Genomic DNA, 17000 nt, shown 5'->3' with positions numbered 1-17000 from the left:
CAATACTAAAAAAATGGAGAGAAAGGGTAAGCTTTACGCTTAGTAAGCCCATGTGAAATTGATAAGCAATTACTAACATGCCTTTCAAGATAAAACACTATAATTGTACAATTACGCATGTTCAGGTTAAGTTGTTTTATCGAGTTACAGTTACTAAATAATTTATATCTAGAGCTACGAAACTCCAAATTTAGTTTCGTTAATTTTCCTTGAAACTAGACTCATATACCTTTCTTCCATAAAATTTCCAGAATTTTTGGTTTAGCCAATTATTATAGTTTATTCATTGAAGTTTCCCCTATTTTGCTGTCCAACAGTTCTGACCTCTCTTCACTCAAAATTGTTTATCTCATAGTTCAGGACTCGGATGATGTTCCTGTCCATTTCTTCTAAAATTATACTCATTGAGGATTCTATTCATATAAATTATAACCCATAATTATTTTTGTACAATTTCTAATGATTTTCCTAACTCAGAATAGGGGATTTCTGAAATCATTTTGTCTCTGTCTCACAAACATTTAAATATCTCATAATATAGAAATCTTTTGCTTATTCTGTTTCTTAAAAGAAACTAAACTTGAGAAGCTTTAATTCCATATTTTATTCAGTCTTTAATTCAATTTCCACAGTTTTTGATGTATTTTTAAATTTGGACTACTGCAACTGTCCAAATTGTTCCAGTGCAATAAAATTATAATCACCATAGGTTTGTCATAAAAAATTATTCTCATAAGCATCAATCATTCATTTGCATTCTCATTACAAGTCCATCTGATTTCACATGTTAAATACATGTTCATGGGTTTCGAGTACTTACCTGTGTTATCTCTTAGCACAACTGCTCATTCAAACATGACAATCATATGCATCATATTAGTATCATATATACATAATCAAGTCTATCATGGCAAGAGCTTTTAGTTCATTTCTCGTAAATATCATTCAACTATTACATTTCATTCATTAATTCATTATACTCCAAGCCCAATATCAGTCAATATTTTTTTCAGTAACCATCGATTATTCGATAACGATCAATTGTTCAGTAACAGTCAGTCTTGCAGTAACAGTCAATTATTCAATACCTTTATTTACCCCTATTAACATGACTCGGACCTGGACGGATACACGGATTCAACCCACACACAGGAATAGCATACAGTGTTTCATCAGCCGAAGCCGGAATACACCGTATCGGTAACAGTAACGGTAATAGTAATAGTAGCGGTATACAGAATACATCATCGAAACAAATTCGAAACAGTAATAGTAAGGTACGGAGTACCTCTTCGGAACGAATCTGGAACAGTCACAGTGGTCGACACTTATAGTGTTTCATCGACACAAAGTCGAAATATCCCTGAACACTTTCAATCCTATGGCATGCCAATTATATTCGACTAGCCCGACATTGTTAATAGGGTATTCAATTACGTTTCACTTTTCAAATAACAGTCAATGTACATTTCAAATCAATATTCATACAATAATAATAACACTTGTCTTCATTTTCATTTATCATGTACTTTAGATAATTATCAAGACAAATACATATTAAATTTAGTTTATAGAAATACAAACTTACTTATTTCATTTAAAATATTATATTTAATGCAATCTTTGCAAGATATATTTCATGTACAACAATAATAACATGAATAATAAGCTTATTAAATGACACGAACTTACCTCAGATCCAGAAACGACAATTTGCCATTCTAGTCCACAACTTGGTATTTTCCCGATTTTAGCCCGAATTTCAATTTTCCTTGCTAATCGAGCTTGGGAGTTTGAACAAACCCTAACCATGGCTACTGCTGGTAGAAATGGTTGAATGAAGAAGATGATAGCTAATTTGACTTATTTCCCTTTTTAATTATTTTAATTATTAGTTTACCAAAATGCCCCTAACTTAAAAATATTTTATTACAAAATATTTTATTACACCCATTTCATGTCTATTTTTGTCCAACAATTAACTAATGGTCTAATTACCATTTAAGGACCTCTCATTTAAAATTTCATAAAAATTAGACACCTCTAACATGTAGAACTTAGCTTTTGCACTTTTTACAATTTAGTCATTTTGACCAAATTGAGTGCCCAAACGTCGAAATTTTCGAACGAAATTTTTCATGAATTATTCCGTGAAATCGTAGATCATAAAAATATAATAAAAGTAAAATTTTCTTCGTCGGATTTGTGGTCCCAAGACCACTGTTCCGACTAGGCCCAAAATCGAGATGTTACATAATCACTCTGCCATTAAGCTTTATTGCCTGGCTAACGGCAATCCTACGTGGCAGTCTAAATGGGTTTTAAATGCCAACTTGAATGTCTAACTAAGATGGAAATAGTTTTTTTCAGTCGAAGTGGAAAAGAAAACTAAAAGAAAAAGAAGATTGACGAATTTTCTTTTCCAGTTCACTTAAAAAAAATTTGCAGATAACTTAAAAAAAATTTCAATTAAATACTTACTGATTCAATGCATCATATAAATAAATATATATTACCATTCAATCAACAGCTTGGCATTTGTCTAGGCATCAAACAAAAACATTGTTAGTATACTAGTACGTATTTCATATAAATTCAACATTGATATACTTATTTTCTCTGACATGTCACATTTGAGTTTAATAATTGTCTTTACTTATATAATTTCCTTGTATCAACATATCAAAGATAATTATATATGTACATGTCATGAAACAAATAATTTTCTTGTCGTTTCTTCATAAGTATATATCATTCATTTCACTGTATCAATATTACATGCTCCATCATTTCCATATATTTTATGTATATTTATTCCGGTAATAGTTTATATCAAACTTAACATACATTATATTCCATGTACTTATACTTATTTCGTTTATCTATCTTCATAATTATTTCATACAACTATTTTGTATATATATTTCCATATGACCAGTTCTTGTAAACATTTCACACAACCATTTCATATAACCATTCGTTATCTGATACATATTACCTGAATATCAATTGTTTAACAGATGTTATAGCGTCTCCTATCCACGGTCTTATTTATCTTTGACATGATGCCATAGTGTCTTTCAACTATGGTCTTACTCATTTCCTGTCATGTTACCATGGTATCTTTCAACCATGGTCTTGTTCATTTCATGTCACGTTGCCATTGTATCTTTCAACCATGGTCTTATACATTCCATATCATGTTGCCATGGTATCTTTCAACCATGGTCTTACACATTTTTCATATCATGTTGCCATGGTATCTTTCAACCATGGTCTTACACATTTCATTTCAGAAAACACACTCCTGCGAACCTCATCCTTACAGTGGGATTACCAGTCTAGGCTAAATCTCCTGTAATATAAACTCATAGAGTATTGTCGGGATTACCAGTTCAAGCTAAATCCCCTACAATGACAATTGCTCTAATGAGCTTGGATCTGAATTACCAGTCCAGGCTAAATTCAGACCCTAATTCGGATTACCCGTCCGGGCTAAATCCATTTTACACATATTATTCTGGAGGGTTATATCAGGATAGGATCATCCGTCTGGGCTAGATCATTTTTACAGTCAATTCCTTTTCGTTCAACCGGGATTGGATTTCTTCCCCTTTTTATCAAATATATCAATGTTTCATCAATTTTCATACAAGGGATATTTAAATCATATTCACATTAATAACATACATTTCAAGTATTTAAGAATATAATTCAAGTTACACAAATTTATCTGGCGAAATTGCAGAAATATCAAGATTTAGGGGCATTTTGGTAAATTTTCATTTTCCCCGATTTTCACCCAATCTTGATCCAAATTGATAATTTCATTCCATTTATTAATTTAATCAATAAAACAATTCATTTCCTTCATTTTGGTTATTTTTGATATTTTTACAAAATTGCCCCTACAGTTCTTCTTTTATTCAATTTAGTCCCTGAGTCTAAAACATACAAATTATCCATTTTAAATGTAAATAATTGCTAGCTGAAAATTCATATACTTATTCTCCTCCTCCTCCTCCTCCTCCTCCACTCTATTCCACATCCTTAATGTATATATCATTTTTATAAGTAACATTATTTATGATTTCACTATTTACTTATAAATTTATTCAAAGCTATCCATCCATGTCATGGTCACTAAATTATTTTCATCTTGATCTACAGAACTCAAAAATTGGATCTGCTAATTTTCCCTAAAACTAGGCTCAAATATCTTCTTACCATAAAATTTTCAGAATTTTTTATTTAGCCAATAAGTACAGTTTATTCTTTAAATTCACCCCTGTTCTGTTGTCTGATAGTTCCGACCTTTCTTCACTAAAAAATAATTATCTCCTAGTACAGGATTCAAATGATGTTCCTGTTTGTTTCTATTGAACATAGACTCATTCAGGATTCTAAATATATAAATTTAAGCCCCTAATTATTTTTCTCAAATTTTTGATGATTTTCTAAAGTCAGAATAGGAGAACCAGAAATCATTCTGACCTTGTCTCACAAAATTTATTATATCTCATGATTTACAATTCCATTGCTTACATAATTTATTCTATAAGAAACTAGACTCAATAAAATTTAATTTCATATTTTATTTATCCTCTAATTAAATTTATACAATTTTTGGTGATTTTTCAAAGTTAGACTACTGCTGCTGTCCAAAACTGTTTTAATGCAAGATATTAATTACCATGTTTATAACACCCTTATTTTCCTTTTTTACACTATTTCTCATCACTTTCTCTTATTTTCTCTTCACTAAATATCAAGAACATAGGACCATATGTAAGGAAGCTCTACATTAACATTAATCTCTTGCTTTTTCAATAATATCAAACTTAAGAATATATTGAAATCATGATGTTCTTACCTTGTTCTATTGATTTCAATCTTCATCTTGATTTTCTTTCTCATTCAGCTTCAATTTCTTGAATCTAACTTGATATTCTAACTTCTCATAGTCTCCTTAACATTTTTCTCTCTTGGTAGCTATGAAAATTCTTTTGATTTTTGGGTGAAAATGATAAATTTTTGATAGAATGACCAAATTGTAAATAAAGCAAAACTTTTTTTCTTTCTCTCTTCCTCTCACGTTTGTGCATAGGAAAGATGATGATAATTCTTCATCTTTCCTTCCTTTTATACTAAATAAATAATAATAAAATAATAAAACTAAAATAATAAAATCTCTCTTTAAAAAAATATTTATCTAATTAAATGATTATAAAATATCATCAACATTATCATTACTTTCTAGATTTCTCTCTCTTCCAATTGACTATTTTGCCCTTTATTATTTTTTAAAATTTCATCTTTGAGTCATCATTTAATTTGGTAAAATTACAATTTAGTCCCTCACAGTTCTTCACCTATTCAATTTGATTGTAATTCATCCATTTTCCTTAGTTTCTAGATCATTCCACCCTTAAAATATTTACACTATTGATCCTTCAACTTTTTTATATTTACACTTTAACCCCTCAAATTTTGAGTATTTACTCTTGTGCAACACAAATTTTCTCACTTTTATAATTTAGTCCTTTCTTGAATTAATATATCATAATATACTTTCCAATATTGACATAACTCAAAATTTCCCTTTTTGTCACTTTATTTTGTTATTTTACTATATCAAGGATAATATCTTACTGTAAAAATTTTCGGGTTATTACAAGTTTGTATTTAAAACTCATTTAGATTGTTACGTAGGATTGCCATTAAGGAGGTAACGGAGCTTAACAATAAAGTGACCAATTCGTAACAAAACAATAAGTTAAGTGACTAAAACGTAACATTTCAAACATGAATAACTAAAATGTAATCTGAGACAAACAAAAATGATTATTTTTGTAGTTTACTCATTTTAAAAATATATGAAAAAATAGACATTTAATTTTTTTTTTCAATTTCAGCTGCAAAATATAAAACAATACGCGTTAGGAGAATAAAAAGTTAGGCGATTTTATATGAAGTTAGTAGGAAATGAAGGCTACACTTTCCAATTCCATTGTTTCCATAAATATTTACTCATCAGTCACTTTTGGGCACAAAATAATTCATGTTTGCTTTCTGGAAATATGTCGGGAACATGTTGGATTTATGAGCTATTTAATATTTTTTTTTAAAAAATGTTACATACTTTAAAATTCCAACTCAAATATGAGTTGTTTTATAAGTGAGGGTATAAATCAAGCTAGTTGGGATGATGCCACTATTGGTTACTGTCTTTACAGTACGAGTAGCTCACCTCACCTGCTATTAACAAGCACAGTTTGCCATTTGGAGAGGGCAAAGGCTACTGCTGTCACTAGAATAGATAGATCTTATTCCCTTTGTTTAATGCCTTTGCCTATGGTAGATAAATTTAATTAAATTGTGTCCACCTTCTTCATGTGAAACAGCCTTTAAAATTATCACTGTCCCCTAAAACCCTTGCAATTTCTCATCCTCTACCTCAATTCCCAAGGAGCTCAACAGCAGCAGACAAGCCTCCTCAATGTACAAAATTCAATCATTTTCCTCGCAAACTTTGGTCGTCTACATACACTAATTTAATATTGAAAACAAACTTCCGTTAAATCTTTTTCCAACTTTGTCGAAAATGAATTTTCCACTGGAAAATAGATTTGGGTCTTATGTGCACGAACTTTGTGCCCCGATACTCTACAATATAAACTCTCTCTTTTTTTAATAAAATATTTTACCCTATAAATATATAGTATGATTTGTGTAAATAATTTTCCATAAAGAAAAATGTCGGTAAGGATATGACGATTCTTGAGTGAATGATAATTTTGGCTCATTGTATCTGATCATTTGACCCCATAGTTGGGACCTTACATCACTAATAATTCAAATCCATCCCTTTCTTTTCACCTTAAATAAAAACAAATGAATAAAAAAAATAATTCACTTATTCATTAAAATAATTCTTACAAATAGCCATCACAACTTCAAATTTAATTTTCAAAACTAAGATTTTGATTTTTCACAAAGAAATTAAAGCTGATTATTTCTTAAAATAAATAGCTGTTATAGTTATATTATTAGGATAAGTTTTTATTTTTTTTTTCTTGTACATCCACTAAGGAGTGTACTTATTTAATGAGAATTTTCTTAATTAGTCTTTACACATTGCAAATGACTGTATAATCACAACCAATTATAACTAATACAAAAGCCAATTGAATTAAATTTTAAAATATATATGTCGATTTAGTTTTAATTTAATTAATATAATTATTATTGTTAATGTAAAAAAACGTGAGTTTAAATGCGCTGAAATGTATTATTATTTTATTTATAAGTTGAAAAGTGACTATAAACAATCATATAATAAAAATTAGATAATAATACATAAAAATATTTTTAATACAATATAAATTACCCTATTCCTTTTCCCTATCGCTCCTCGAGAAATGAATTAATAAATTATAATTTCATACCACCTTTCTCAAAATCAAATCTGATTAGGACAATTTCTTCTTTTTAAGTAAGGAAAGGGAAAAAAGAATATTTTGACTCCCTTTTTTTTTTTTGAACCTTTCAGCTCATAAAATCTCGTTTTTAAAAAAAAAAACCCTTATAAAATCTATAAAAAAAAAGGTCTTTTGTCTGAGTAATTTGGTATTTCACGGAAAAATAAAAAAGTAAAAAAAAATCTCCTCCTCTTCTTCTTCTTCATCTTCTTTATTTTTTTGTTCAAGATAAAAATACATTAAACCATAACAAAAATAGAGAGAGATGATTATCATGCCTAAACTTGGGAAGCTCCCTCCATTTTTCTTATCTTGTCTTCTTCTAACCATCATATTCATAGTCTTCATCCTCTGTTCTCCAAACCCTTTCAACCCCATCTCCAAATCTGACCTTCATCAAACACTTGCTTTGCCCAATTCTACCTCTCATGGTAATTCAGTCCATTTCTCTTCTTCTTTCAGTTTCACCAAATGAGAAATTTTGTTTGATTTTTATTTTTCTTTTGGAGTATTTTAGGTGATGACGATGATGAGACTCTCAAGTGTGACTTGTTTAAGGGAGAATGGGTGCCTGACCTGCAAGGTTCTTTATATACGAACTGGAGTTGTTCAACGATTCCTACTTCAAAGAATTGTTTCCACCATGGAAGAAAAGACACAGAGTTTCTGAAATGGAGATGGAAACCTCATCAGTGTCAGCTTCCCAGGTTTGATCCTAAGACTTTCCTGGAATTTGTTCAAGGGAAGAAACTTGGATTCATAGGTGACTCAGTTGCCAGGAACCACATGGACTCCCTCCTTTGTCTCCTCTCAATGGTTAGTACATTCATGTCGTACACACATATTCTTCTCCAACATTTACTCAAAACCGAATAATATTGCTTTTCGTCATAACAGGGCATTGTTTTTTTTATCTGTGGCATGGTATGGAGTAATTTATCTTTAGATAAATCAAATATAATTTACGGTTTGAGTTGCTTGAATTGCAAATCTTTTACAGGTAGAAACTCCGGTGGATCATTACAAAGATTCCGAAGACCGGAAACGGGTATGGTACTTTCCCGGTCATGATTTCACTCTCATGATCCTTTGGACGAAATTCCTAGTAGACGGTGAAGAACGAGTGATCAATGGTTCAGCATCTGGTATTTTTGATTTGCACCTTCATAAAATTGATAAGAAATGGACCACAGATCTTCCTGTTCTAGACTATATCATCATCTCGGACGCACATTGGTTTTTCCGAACGATTTACCTACACAACGACACTGGTGTTGTCGGATGTGTGTACTGCGATCATCCGAATGTGACCGATTTCGGTGTCGGGTTCGCCCTCAGGATGGCTTTTCGATCGGCATTAAACCATATCAACCGCTGCAGGGAGTGCAAAGCGAGGGTGACCCTCGTCCGGACGTTTTCGCCGGCTCATTTCGAGAACGGGACATGGGATACAGGAGGAATATGCAATAGGACAAGCCCTTTGAGTGAAAGAGAGATTAAGTTGACAAGTAATGAATGGGAACTGAGGAGCTTGCAAATGGACGAGATTGAAAAGGCAAATATAGAAGGAAATAAGAAAGGAACGAAGTTTGCAGCATTGGATGTGACAAAGGCAATGTTGATGAGACCTGATGGTCACCCTGGTGAATTATGGGGAAATAAATGGATGAATGGATATAATGACTGTGTCCATTGGTGTTTGCCCGGTCCGATTGATGCTTGGAATGATTTCTTATTTGAGGTTTTGAGAAGAAAAGTTACATAAATTATATTATTCGGACTTCATTTTTTTTAAAGTATTCGTGTCCGACACTTGTATTTGATATATAAATATAACTGAAAAAAACTTAGAAAATATATTATATTTGTATTGGATGCATATACTTATGTTGGACTTTCCCACTCAAATTTAAGTAACATATACTAATTACGTATGATTAATACAGGAAAACTTCATTCATTATACAAACAAGCCATGATAGTACTCCAACATCACACGGCAAAATACATGATTTAACAGCCGATAACAAAATAAAGCCCAACTTGGCACAACTAAACAAAATGATCCAATTGGGCCTTGAACCCATATTTCAAACCCATATAAGCCCAATATGGGCCCAAATATACTATCTCTTTCGCTCCATCGACTCGCACATTTCGAAACTTTCATTTCCCTACGTAATTGCCTCTGTTTCGAAGAAGCCGAAAGCAAAGAATCCCATACCCCAAAATTAACAATCTTCGTATTCGAAATCCATAATTTGAAACCCTAAATCCCCTGAAGGACATATTCCGATGGGGGAAACTAGAAAACGAGGTCGGAAACCTAAAGCCCCTGCATCTACCACCGAAACCATGGACTTCCAATATACGAGTGCCTCCAACGCCACTCAAACCGACTACGTTGCCGCCCAAAATGACGTCTTTAGCGCTGCAAACGATTCCGTACCGACCGCCGCCGCCGCCGCCGCCGCCAAAAATGACGCCAACAACCCAGCACCGGCAAGACGGGGCCGAGGGAGACCAAGGAAGTCTGAGGTGGGGCACATGGAGGATACGGAGCCGCATGCGGCGGCGTCCCCGGAGCGGAGACCTTATCAAAATGGGGCAGTGGTACTGGAGCCTCCACCGCAGCCAGTGGCGAAATGGGAGAGTGTGGCGGCAAGGGTAATGCCAGCGATGGATGCAGTGGTGAAAGTTTTTTGCGTCCACACTGAGCCAAACTATTCACTGCCATGGCAAAGGAAAAGACAGTATTCTTCAAGTAGTAGTGGATTTATAATTGGAGGGAAAAGAGTGTTAACAAATGCTCATTCAGTGGAACATTATACTCAAGTGAAGTTAAAGAAAAGGGGGTCTGATACCAAGTACCTCGCTACTGTTTTGGCTATTGGGACTGAATGTGATATTGGTAAGGAAAGTTTAGAATTTTGTGGGAATTTTCATCTTTTTGGGTTTTTTTTTTTTTTGGTTTAAAGTAAGTTAGGTGGTTTAGTTTCGATGACTATAGGAATGGGTAGAAAATGGTATTTGGTTATTCGTATTGAGTGACAGGCTTAAGGTATTAAAGTTTGCATTTTTTTTTTCAGGAAAATCGTTTCGAGTGCTTGGAATATTTTTCTTCTTTTTTGCATCATTCTCTTGCCCTTTTTGGATTTAGCAAATTAGTAATGCGATTTTATTGTAGGAAAAAGGCAGAGGATGATTCATTGATTTTGCTTGTTTAGAGTGGATTGCATTAGCTCTTGTACTCTTTAATGTGGAATATGTATATGCGGAAATAACTCATCCTAACTTGTTTTCTTAATTTATGGTAACTTTGTTATTAACTGAGGGTTTTTGGATGTTGTAGCAATGTTAACAGTTAGTGATGATGAGTTCTGGGAAGGTGTTTCACCTGTTGAGTTTGGAGATTTGCCTGCACTCCAAGATGCTGTAACTGTTGTGGGCTACCCCATTGGAGGTGACACGATCTCTGTTACTAGTGGTGTTGTATCACGAATTGAGATACTTTCTTATGTTCATGGATCAACTGAACTTTTGGGATTACAGGTTGTGAAATTAGTTCCCGCTTCTAGTGGTTCAACATGTTTGTTTGACATGTTTATTGATCTATTGCAATTGATATGGTTTTGCAGATAGATGCAGCTATAAACTCTGGAAATTCTGGCGGGCCTGCTTTTAATGATAAGGGCAACTGTGTTGGTATCGCATTCCAATCTTTGAAACATGAGGATGCAGAAAATATTGGGTATGTCATACCTACACCGGTTATAATGCACTTCATTCAGGATTACGAAAAGAATGGGGCGTATACAGGTATTTTTCTTGGCATTACTATTTTATTCAAGTTCAGTCATTTCTATTTTGGAATTAGAAAGAGGTTTTTCTTAAATCTGGTATTGTGCTTGAATTCTTATTCCTGTCCTCTTCATCATTTCTATTTTAGGCTTCCCAATCCTTGGTGTTGAGTGGCAAAAGATGGAAAATCCTGATTTGCGCCTGGCAATGGGGATGAAATCAGATCAAAAGGGGGTCCGTATTAGGAGAATTGAGCCCACTGCTCCAGAATCTCATCTTCTGAAGCCATCTGATGTTATACTTAGTTTTGATGGGGTAAAAGTTGCTAATGATGGAACAGGTAAGTTACTCCCCCTACGCCTCATATGTTAGTAGGATGTCATTTATTCACCTGTGAATGTTTGTGAGCATGGCCTATATATGCATATATGCATACTTTGTTTATTGCCCAGTAATTTCTGCATCAGCACTATACTGTTCTTGGAGACACAATATCTTTTTTACTTTTTCTAGAATTAGCAACTGAAAGTGTCGAGCATTGCTTTCATTTTAGTTAAAAGATTAGATGCAGATGTTTCTGTAGGATTTCCCTCTGAGCTGAGAATGATAATCTGGCTGTGTGGTTTCTTTATCTACATGAAAATGTTCTATGGAGATATTGTTTAGTTTAATCGGTGGTTCATTTATGAGATTAAGAACTAGGCAGTAAAAGCAGTGTTCATTCGTGGTGGAGGTAGTTTTAATGTAGATTTGCTTACATACAATACATTTGTGCCTTAAAAGGGTTGTAAACCTTCAATACGAGATTTTCTTAGCAAGCATGATTCATATGAATTTGCACAAAAGAGTTTAAAACCAGAATTTCTGAATTATTCATCTGCTCTCTTTTGGTATTCAATTCATTGCCTTATTTTATCGTGACTTTTGCAGTTTCCATAAAGATGAAAGCTTTTTTAGTTGGGTTTTAGTTGCTTTTCTATCTGCTGTGGGCTGTGGTTGATTGATGACTGTTGAATGATGCTTAGTCAACTCATAAATTACTACAAGATTGAAAGTCCCCTAGATGACTCACATATTTGGCTCAAATCGTCTTTTAATGTTTAATTCAGTCAAGTGTTCTGGCATTATTGTCCTATTTTATGTAAGGAAACAATCTCCTGACCTTTCTTTCTTGTTTTTCATTTTCCCTTGAACTGGGAAAAAAAAGTTCCATTCAGGCATGGGGAGCGCATAGGCTTCAGCTATCTTGTTTCTCAGAAGTATACTGGGGATACTGCATTAGTTAAAGTTCTCCGTGATTCGAAGATACTTGAATTTGATATAAAACTTGCGACTCACAGGAGGCTCATCCCCGCGCACACCAGTGGGACACCTCCTTCTTATTACATTATTGCTGGATTTGTTTTTACTGCTGTAACTGTTCCATACTTGCGTTCTGAGGTTTGTAGTCATCTATCTCTCGCTGTGTTGTGTGTTTCTTTCCTTGAACTTGTTAATATAGCAATTGTTGGTAATTTGTTAACAAACTCACTATTTTAGTTTTTTGTTTATTGTGTTTATTGCATTATTGTAAACTTGATTGCTAGGAAAAGGGCCCCATTAGTGAAATTTGAGGTCTCTATTAGTGTGTTTTAAAAAAAAAGAGGTTTGCATTATTGGAATGATTCACCATTCCTTGTGAATCATTCAAGGACTGTTTAATGTAGAATTGTCCTAACCATTGCTCAGAATTTGGAAAGAATATTAACTCTCTCTGAACTTTTGTTCTAGTCTTGAACATGCATACATATATATCTTGTTTATATTTGTTAACATTTATAAAACACTTTGTATATTGTCCTATAGCTATAGAATCCCATTATTTTGCAGAAATTGTATAGAATCTTAATACTTGCTAAACTTTTGTTCTAGTCATTTTCTTTATTACTCATTAAGAAACGTAAGTGATCCTGTTTTGTGGTTCTAAAACTTTTTTTTTTCGTTTTCTATAACTGTTGCTAATTAAAAGGTCTACGCTGTTACATTTTTATGATTTCATGTGTGAGTGGTCACTGTTCGGTTTTGCTTATACTTCTAACTTCCCTGTTTCTCTCATTTACAGTATGGGAAGGATTATGAATTCGATGCACCTGTCAAGCTATTGGATAAGCATCTACATGCAATGGCCGAGTCTACAGATGAACAGCTTGTTGTTATTTCACAGGTCTACATGTTGTTTCTCATGTTTTTCCTTCTGATATATTTTTACAGCCCGATGTAACACAATGATTTGGCTTTCTTTTTTATTCATGCATTTTAGACCTTATGCTTACAATGTTTTCTTTATTCTCAGGTGCTTGTGGCTGACATCAATATTGGATATGAGGATATTGTCAATACTCAGGTCAGGGAGTATTTCCTGACATTGCCAGTTATGTAAAGTGTATAAAAAATTTAAAGAACACATGCTAACATTTTTCTTTTAATTTCATTTATCTAGGTTCTTGCTTTCAATGGAAAACCCGTGAAGAATCTAAAGAGCTTAGCCAATATGGTTGATAACTCCAATGATGAATATTTGAGATTTGACCTGGAATATCAGCAGGTTTCCTCCCTCCCTCTCCGTCTCTCTCTCTCTCTCTCTCTCTCTCTCTCTCACACACACACACACACACAGTTGATGAAATGTATAATTTTTTGTTTAGCTGATTCTCAACTTTGCGACGCAGATAGTAGTGCTACATGCCAAGGCTGCAAAAGCTGCAACTTTAGATATTCTAACTACACATCGTATATCTTCTGCAATGTCTGATGATCTCAAGACTTGAATTAAGGTTGGAGGGAAACACTAGACGATAGTCTATGTGGGTCCTATTTTTGCATATGCCGTATACCAAACATGATTGAGTTTTGCATTTGTGGGTGTAGTTATGGTTTTTTATCTGGAAGATAGATTGCAGGTCTTGATTCTAGTTTATATTGGAAGGAGGTTTAGAGATGGTCTTTTTAACTAGAATGGTTCAGGAAAGCGTTTTGTACCATTTTGTTGCTCATCTTATTTTTCGCCCTTTTTAACTAATTCTAGAACCATAAGTAATCAAGTAGCGGTATTACATATACGATATTTGAATTATACCAAACTATACATGCACCCAATTTTATTTTTCTTAATATCCACTTGTCTAAACTTTAAATTCCAATTGTTAACATTTTTAACTTGCTCCATCCACGTTATATTGATCGCTTCGTCACATTGCCTGGTTGGTCCAATCTAGTGTCGTATAACCTGTTTTCTCTTCAACTGGAGCTTCAATATTTGCATATCACATAGGAAATCCTTATTTCGACATGAGCTCAAATAGGGTTGTCTGAAGAAGACAGACCTTCAGAACTGAGAAAATTTTCCATTTCCAATGCATTTGTTCCTACACTTGACCATTTTTATAGCTTTGAAGCAGGGGGTCCTTGTGGGAAGATGATGAATCTATGGTGGAGCCACTACCATTGTCCTCAGCCGTTGCTTCTTTCACCTTTCCCCACATCAGCGTATAAAATCCAATCGATATTGTTGTTGCTCCGATAAGACTTCACAAGTATAAAAGAAACAGTCCATTAGCTAAAAAAACAAAGATATTAAAGTTACAATCTAAATAGTAATCAGTACGCAATGTTATGATTGTCATTTTATGGTTTAGGTTTTTCTGTTGTAGGTATTTTACGCTTAATGTCCATTGCAGTTTATTGTAGTATATGTTAGCAAATTTGTAAATGCAAAGTGATGGAAACAAATCCATGACCATAATTTAAATCTTTGCTAGAAGCAAAAGCAATGCGTTGTGTATACCTCCCAATATGAGGTGTTTCACCCAGGAAGACGATACCCATGGTAAAAGCTATGACGACGGAAAATGGCCTAAACATTGCCACGAAAACTGGTCCCTTCAACCGCAGAGCCCATGAATGAACTGTATTGTTCAAACAAGAACTGAAGACTCCCTGAAAGAGAGGATACAGGCAAAGTTTTCAAAGAATTTGCTATCTGTGGCGGATATTCTCGCAACCACTGTAATTTAAATCCAATCCCTTGTTCTTACCGAGCAAATAACCGAGGCTAATGCAACGTCTGGCCTTATTCTCCAAGCACTTGCATTTCTTTCAACAACTAAACCAACAACGAGAGCTATGAAGCACACACATAAATTGTAAAAGAACATTACGGTTAGTTCTGCTGGATACTCTTCCATGATTTGTGTCTGCAAAACATCAGATAATTCATTTATTTCTTCAAATTTCCAACAATGGATGCACCAAGCGAGATATATTTGTAAAATTGGTAGACGAATTCTTACAAGAACAATTAACCACAATGGAATCAGAATATTCTGAACAGTGAGGAAAGCACCACCAATGACCCAATCTGTGCTTGAAGAGTTGAGAGGTTGATGAAGAGACGTTGAAGCTTTGACAATGGCCGGACCCTTATATAGAGTCACTATAAATGCACCTGTAATTGATATTATGGTGCCCATTACTTTGGCCTGACTGCTTCTTCGTTTCAGTACCAGCTTCTCCATTCTAAAAATCAGGTATGGGATTTAAGTAGCCGTGGCAACGATTGCATTAATGTGCGTTTTCGGAGTAAAAATATTACCTGAAGAGGATAGCTAGGATGAAGGTAAAAGCTGGTGTGAGATTGCTGATTGCAGAAGAAAGAGTGGGAGAACCATAAATGATGCCTGTGTACCCCATTATCTGACATGAAATTCTGAAACCAATTTCAGCAATATTACAGATAAAAACTGATGAAATTGAAAAGAAAATCAAGATCTTCTATATAATGAAGCAAAATTAGTTGGGAAACATTTGCTAAAAATCATGCTTCTTGTTTCTGAATCACCACAAGTTTTACCCTATAAACCCGAGAAGTCCAATTTTGCATAGTATACGCAAGCTGAGTGGAGGTAGCACTCTTGATCTGCAAGAAAAAACAGAAATGAAAACACTGTGTGGATTTGCATGTTGTAACGATTTGAGTGTAGATCCGTGGTGAGAAATAAAGGACGGACCTGTAAGAGAAGAAAGGAGTAGGAAGAAGAAGAAGAGCAGCAACGGCGTAATCGTAGACCAAAAAAACATGGTAGCTCATGCCCTTCAACGTAGCTGCTTTAAACAGTGTGTTTATCCCCACTATTACACATTCCATTGTCACCATTGCTGTGAATGTCACCACATCCTTGTAATATTTCCTCCATGATCCCCACACCATCTTTCCTTCCTCTCAATTTCTCTCAAAACCAACCAATTGGTCAGGTTGTAAGGTCCTTATATTTGATAATTCTTTATAAAGAGAATCGGAGCGGAGGGGAGATTTAAAATTTTGAGTTTCAGTTTTAGGTTTCAAATTTCGTATTCCTATGAATTAAATTATTGATCCTTGTGATTTCTATTTAACTATAATAATCTATATTGGATTTTTTATGCATGCGCGTGGGTTTGTAATGAATAAAAAAAAATTGAGTTTATGGTGTAAATAGCATCTTGTCTTTCATAGAATATACTAATTTTGGCCATGTGCCATGAATGATCATAATTTATTATAAATATTTATTTATGTGGATAATGATCTTGTTATTATAGTTTTCTATATAGCATCTAGTGTCAGCAAATATTTTATAGCACAATTGCTGTATTAAATACAATATTTTCTTAATGTTATTCTGATGTCCACTTCTCAAATTC

At 33.7% G+C, this 17000-nt stretch overlaps 3 protein-coding genes across 3 annotated transcripts; 2 read left to right on the top strand and 1 right to left on the bottom strand.

Annotated features, from left to right (window-relative positions):
* The first annotated feature begins 7587 nt into the window (after nt 1-7587).
* On the top strand, nt 7588-9338 carry LOC107924196 (protein ALTERED XYLOGLUCAN 4-like). Its single transcript, XM_016854528.2, has 3 exons — nt 7588-7912; nt 7999-8297; nt 8482-9338. Exons 1-3 carry the CDS (start codon nt 7747-7749, stop codon nt 9244-9246), a joined length of 1230 nt encoding a protein of 409 aa, XP_016710017.2. The 5' UTR covers nt 7588-7746; the 3' UTR covers nt 9247-9338.
* Nucleotides 9337-14432, top strand: LOC107924195 (protease Do-like 9). Its single transcript, XM_016854526.2, has 9 exons — nt 9337-10392; nt 10834-11033; nt 11120-11300; nt 11431-11622; nt 12490-12722; nt 13384-13485; nt 13615-13665; nt 13762-13866; nt 13991-14432. Exons 1-9 carry the CDS (start codon nt 9777-9779, stop codon nt 14087-14089), a joined length of 1779 nt encoding a protein of 592 aa, XP_016710015.2. The 5' UTR covers nt 9337-9776; the 3' UTR covers nt 14090-14432.
* Nucleotides 14392-16687, bottom strand: LOC107924197 (WAT1-related protein At3g28050). Its single transcript, XM_016854529.2, has 7 exons — nt 16328-16687; nt 16171-16236; nt 15913-16026; nt 15611-15836; nt 15356-15514; nt 15106-15257; nt 14392-14846 (listed from the first exon to the last, which is right to left on the bottom strand). The coding sequence occupies exons 1-7, from the start codon at nt 16525-16527 to the stop codon at nt 14687-14689; spliced, it is 1077 nt and encodes a 358-aa protein (XP_016710018.1). The 5' UTR covers nt 16528-16687; the 3' UTR covers nt 14392-14686.
* Nucleotides 16688-17000: the final 313 nt, after the last annotated feature.

This window comes from Gossypium hirsutum, chromosome A11, assembly GCF_007990345.1.
Source record: "Gossypium hirsutum isolate 1008001.06 chromosome A11, Gossypium_hirsutum_v2.1, whole genome shotgun sequence".
Classification (NCBI taxonomy): Eukaryota; Viridiplantae; Streptophyta; class Magnoliopsida; order Malvales; family Malvaceae; genus Gossypium; species Gossypium hirsutum.
The sequence above is the reverse complement of the archived record's forward strand: the minus strand, read 5'-3'. Positions and strand labels throughout refer to the sequence as shown.

What these genes read in the sequence shown, in the direction of transcription:
- LOC107924196 (XM_016854528.2), top strand. Translation starts at nt 7,747, where the DNA reads ATGATTATCATGCCTAAACTTGGGAAGCTCCCTCCATTTTTCTTATCT. An exon ending in GCCCAATTCTACCTCTCATG is followed by an intron (nt 7,913 to 7,998) that starts GTAATTCAGTCC and finishes GGAGTATTTTAG; the next exon opens with GTGATGACGATGATGAGACT. An exon ending in TCCTTTGTCTCCTCTCAATG is followed by an intron (nt 8,298 to 8,481) that starts GTTAGTACATTC and finishes AATCTTTTACAG; the next exon opens with GTAGAAACTCCGGTGGATCA.
- LOC107924195 (XM_016854526.2), top strand. Translation starts at nt 9,777, where the DNA reads ATGGGGGAAACTAGAAAACGAGGTCGGAAACCTAAAGCCCCTGCATCT. An exon ending in AAAGAATGGGGCGTATACAG is followed by an intron (nt 11,301 to 11,430) that starts GTATTTTTCTTG and finishes TTTCTATTTTAG; the next exon opens with GCTTCCCAATCCTTGGTGTT. An exon ending in AGGATATTGTCAATACTCAG is followed by an intron (nt 13,666 to 13,761) that starts GTCAGGGAGTAT and finishes TCATTTATCTAG; the next exon opens with GTTCTTGCTTTCAATGGAAA.
- LOC107924197 (XM_016854529.2), bottom strand. Translation starts at nt 16,527, where the DNA reads ATGGTGTGGGGATCATGGAGGAAATATTACAAGGATGTGGTGACATTC. An exon ending in ATCCTAGCTATCCTCTTCAG is followed by an intron (nt 15,837 to 15,912) that starts GTAATATTTTTA and finishes CCTGATTTTTAG; the next exon opens with AATGGAGAAGCTGGTACTGA. An exon ending in GAAACACCTCATATTGGGAG is followed by an intron (nt 14,847 to 15,105) that starts GTATACACAACG and finishes ATACTTGTGAAG; the next exon opens with TCTTATCGGAGCAACAACAA.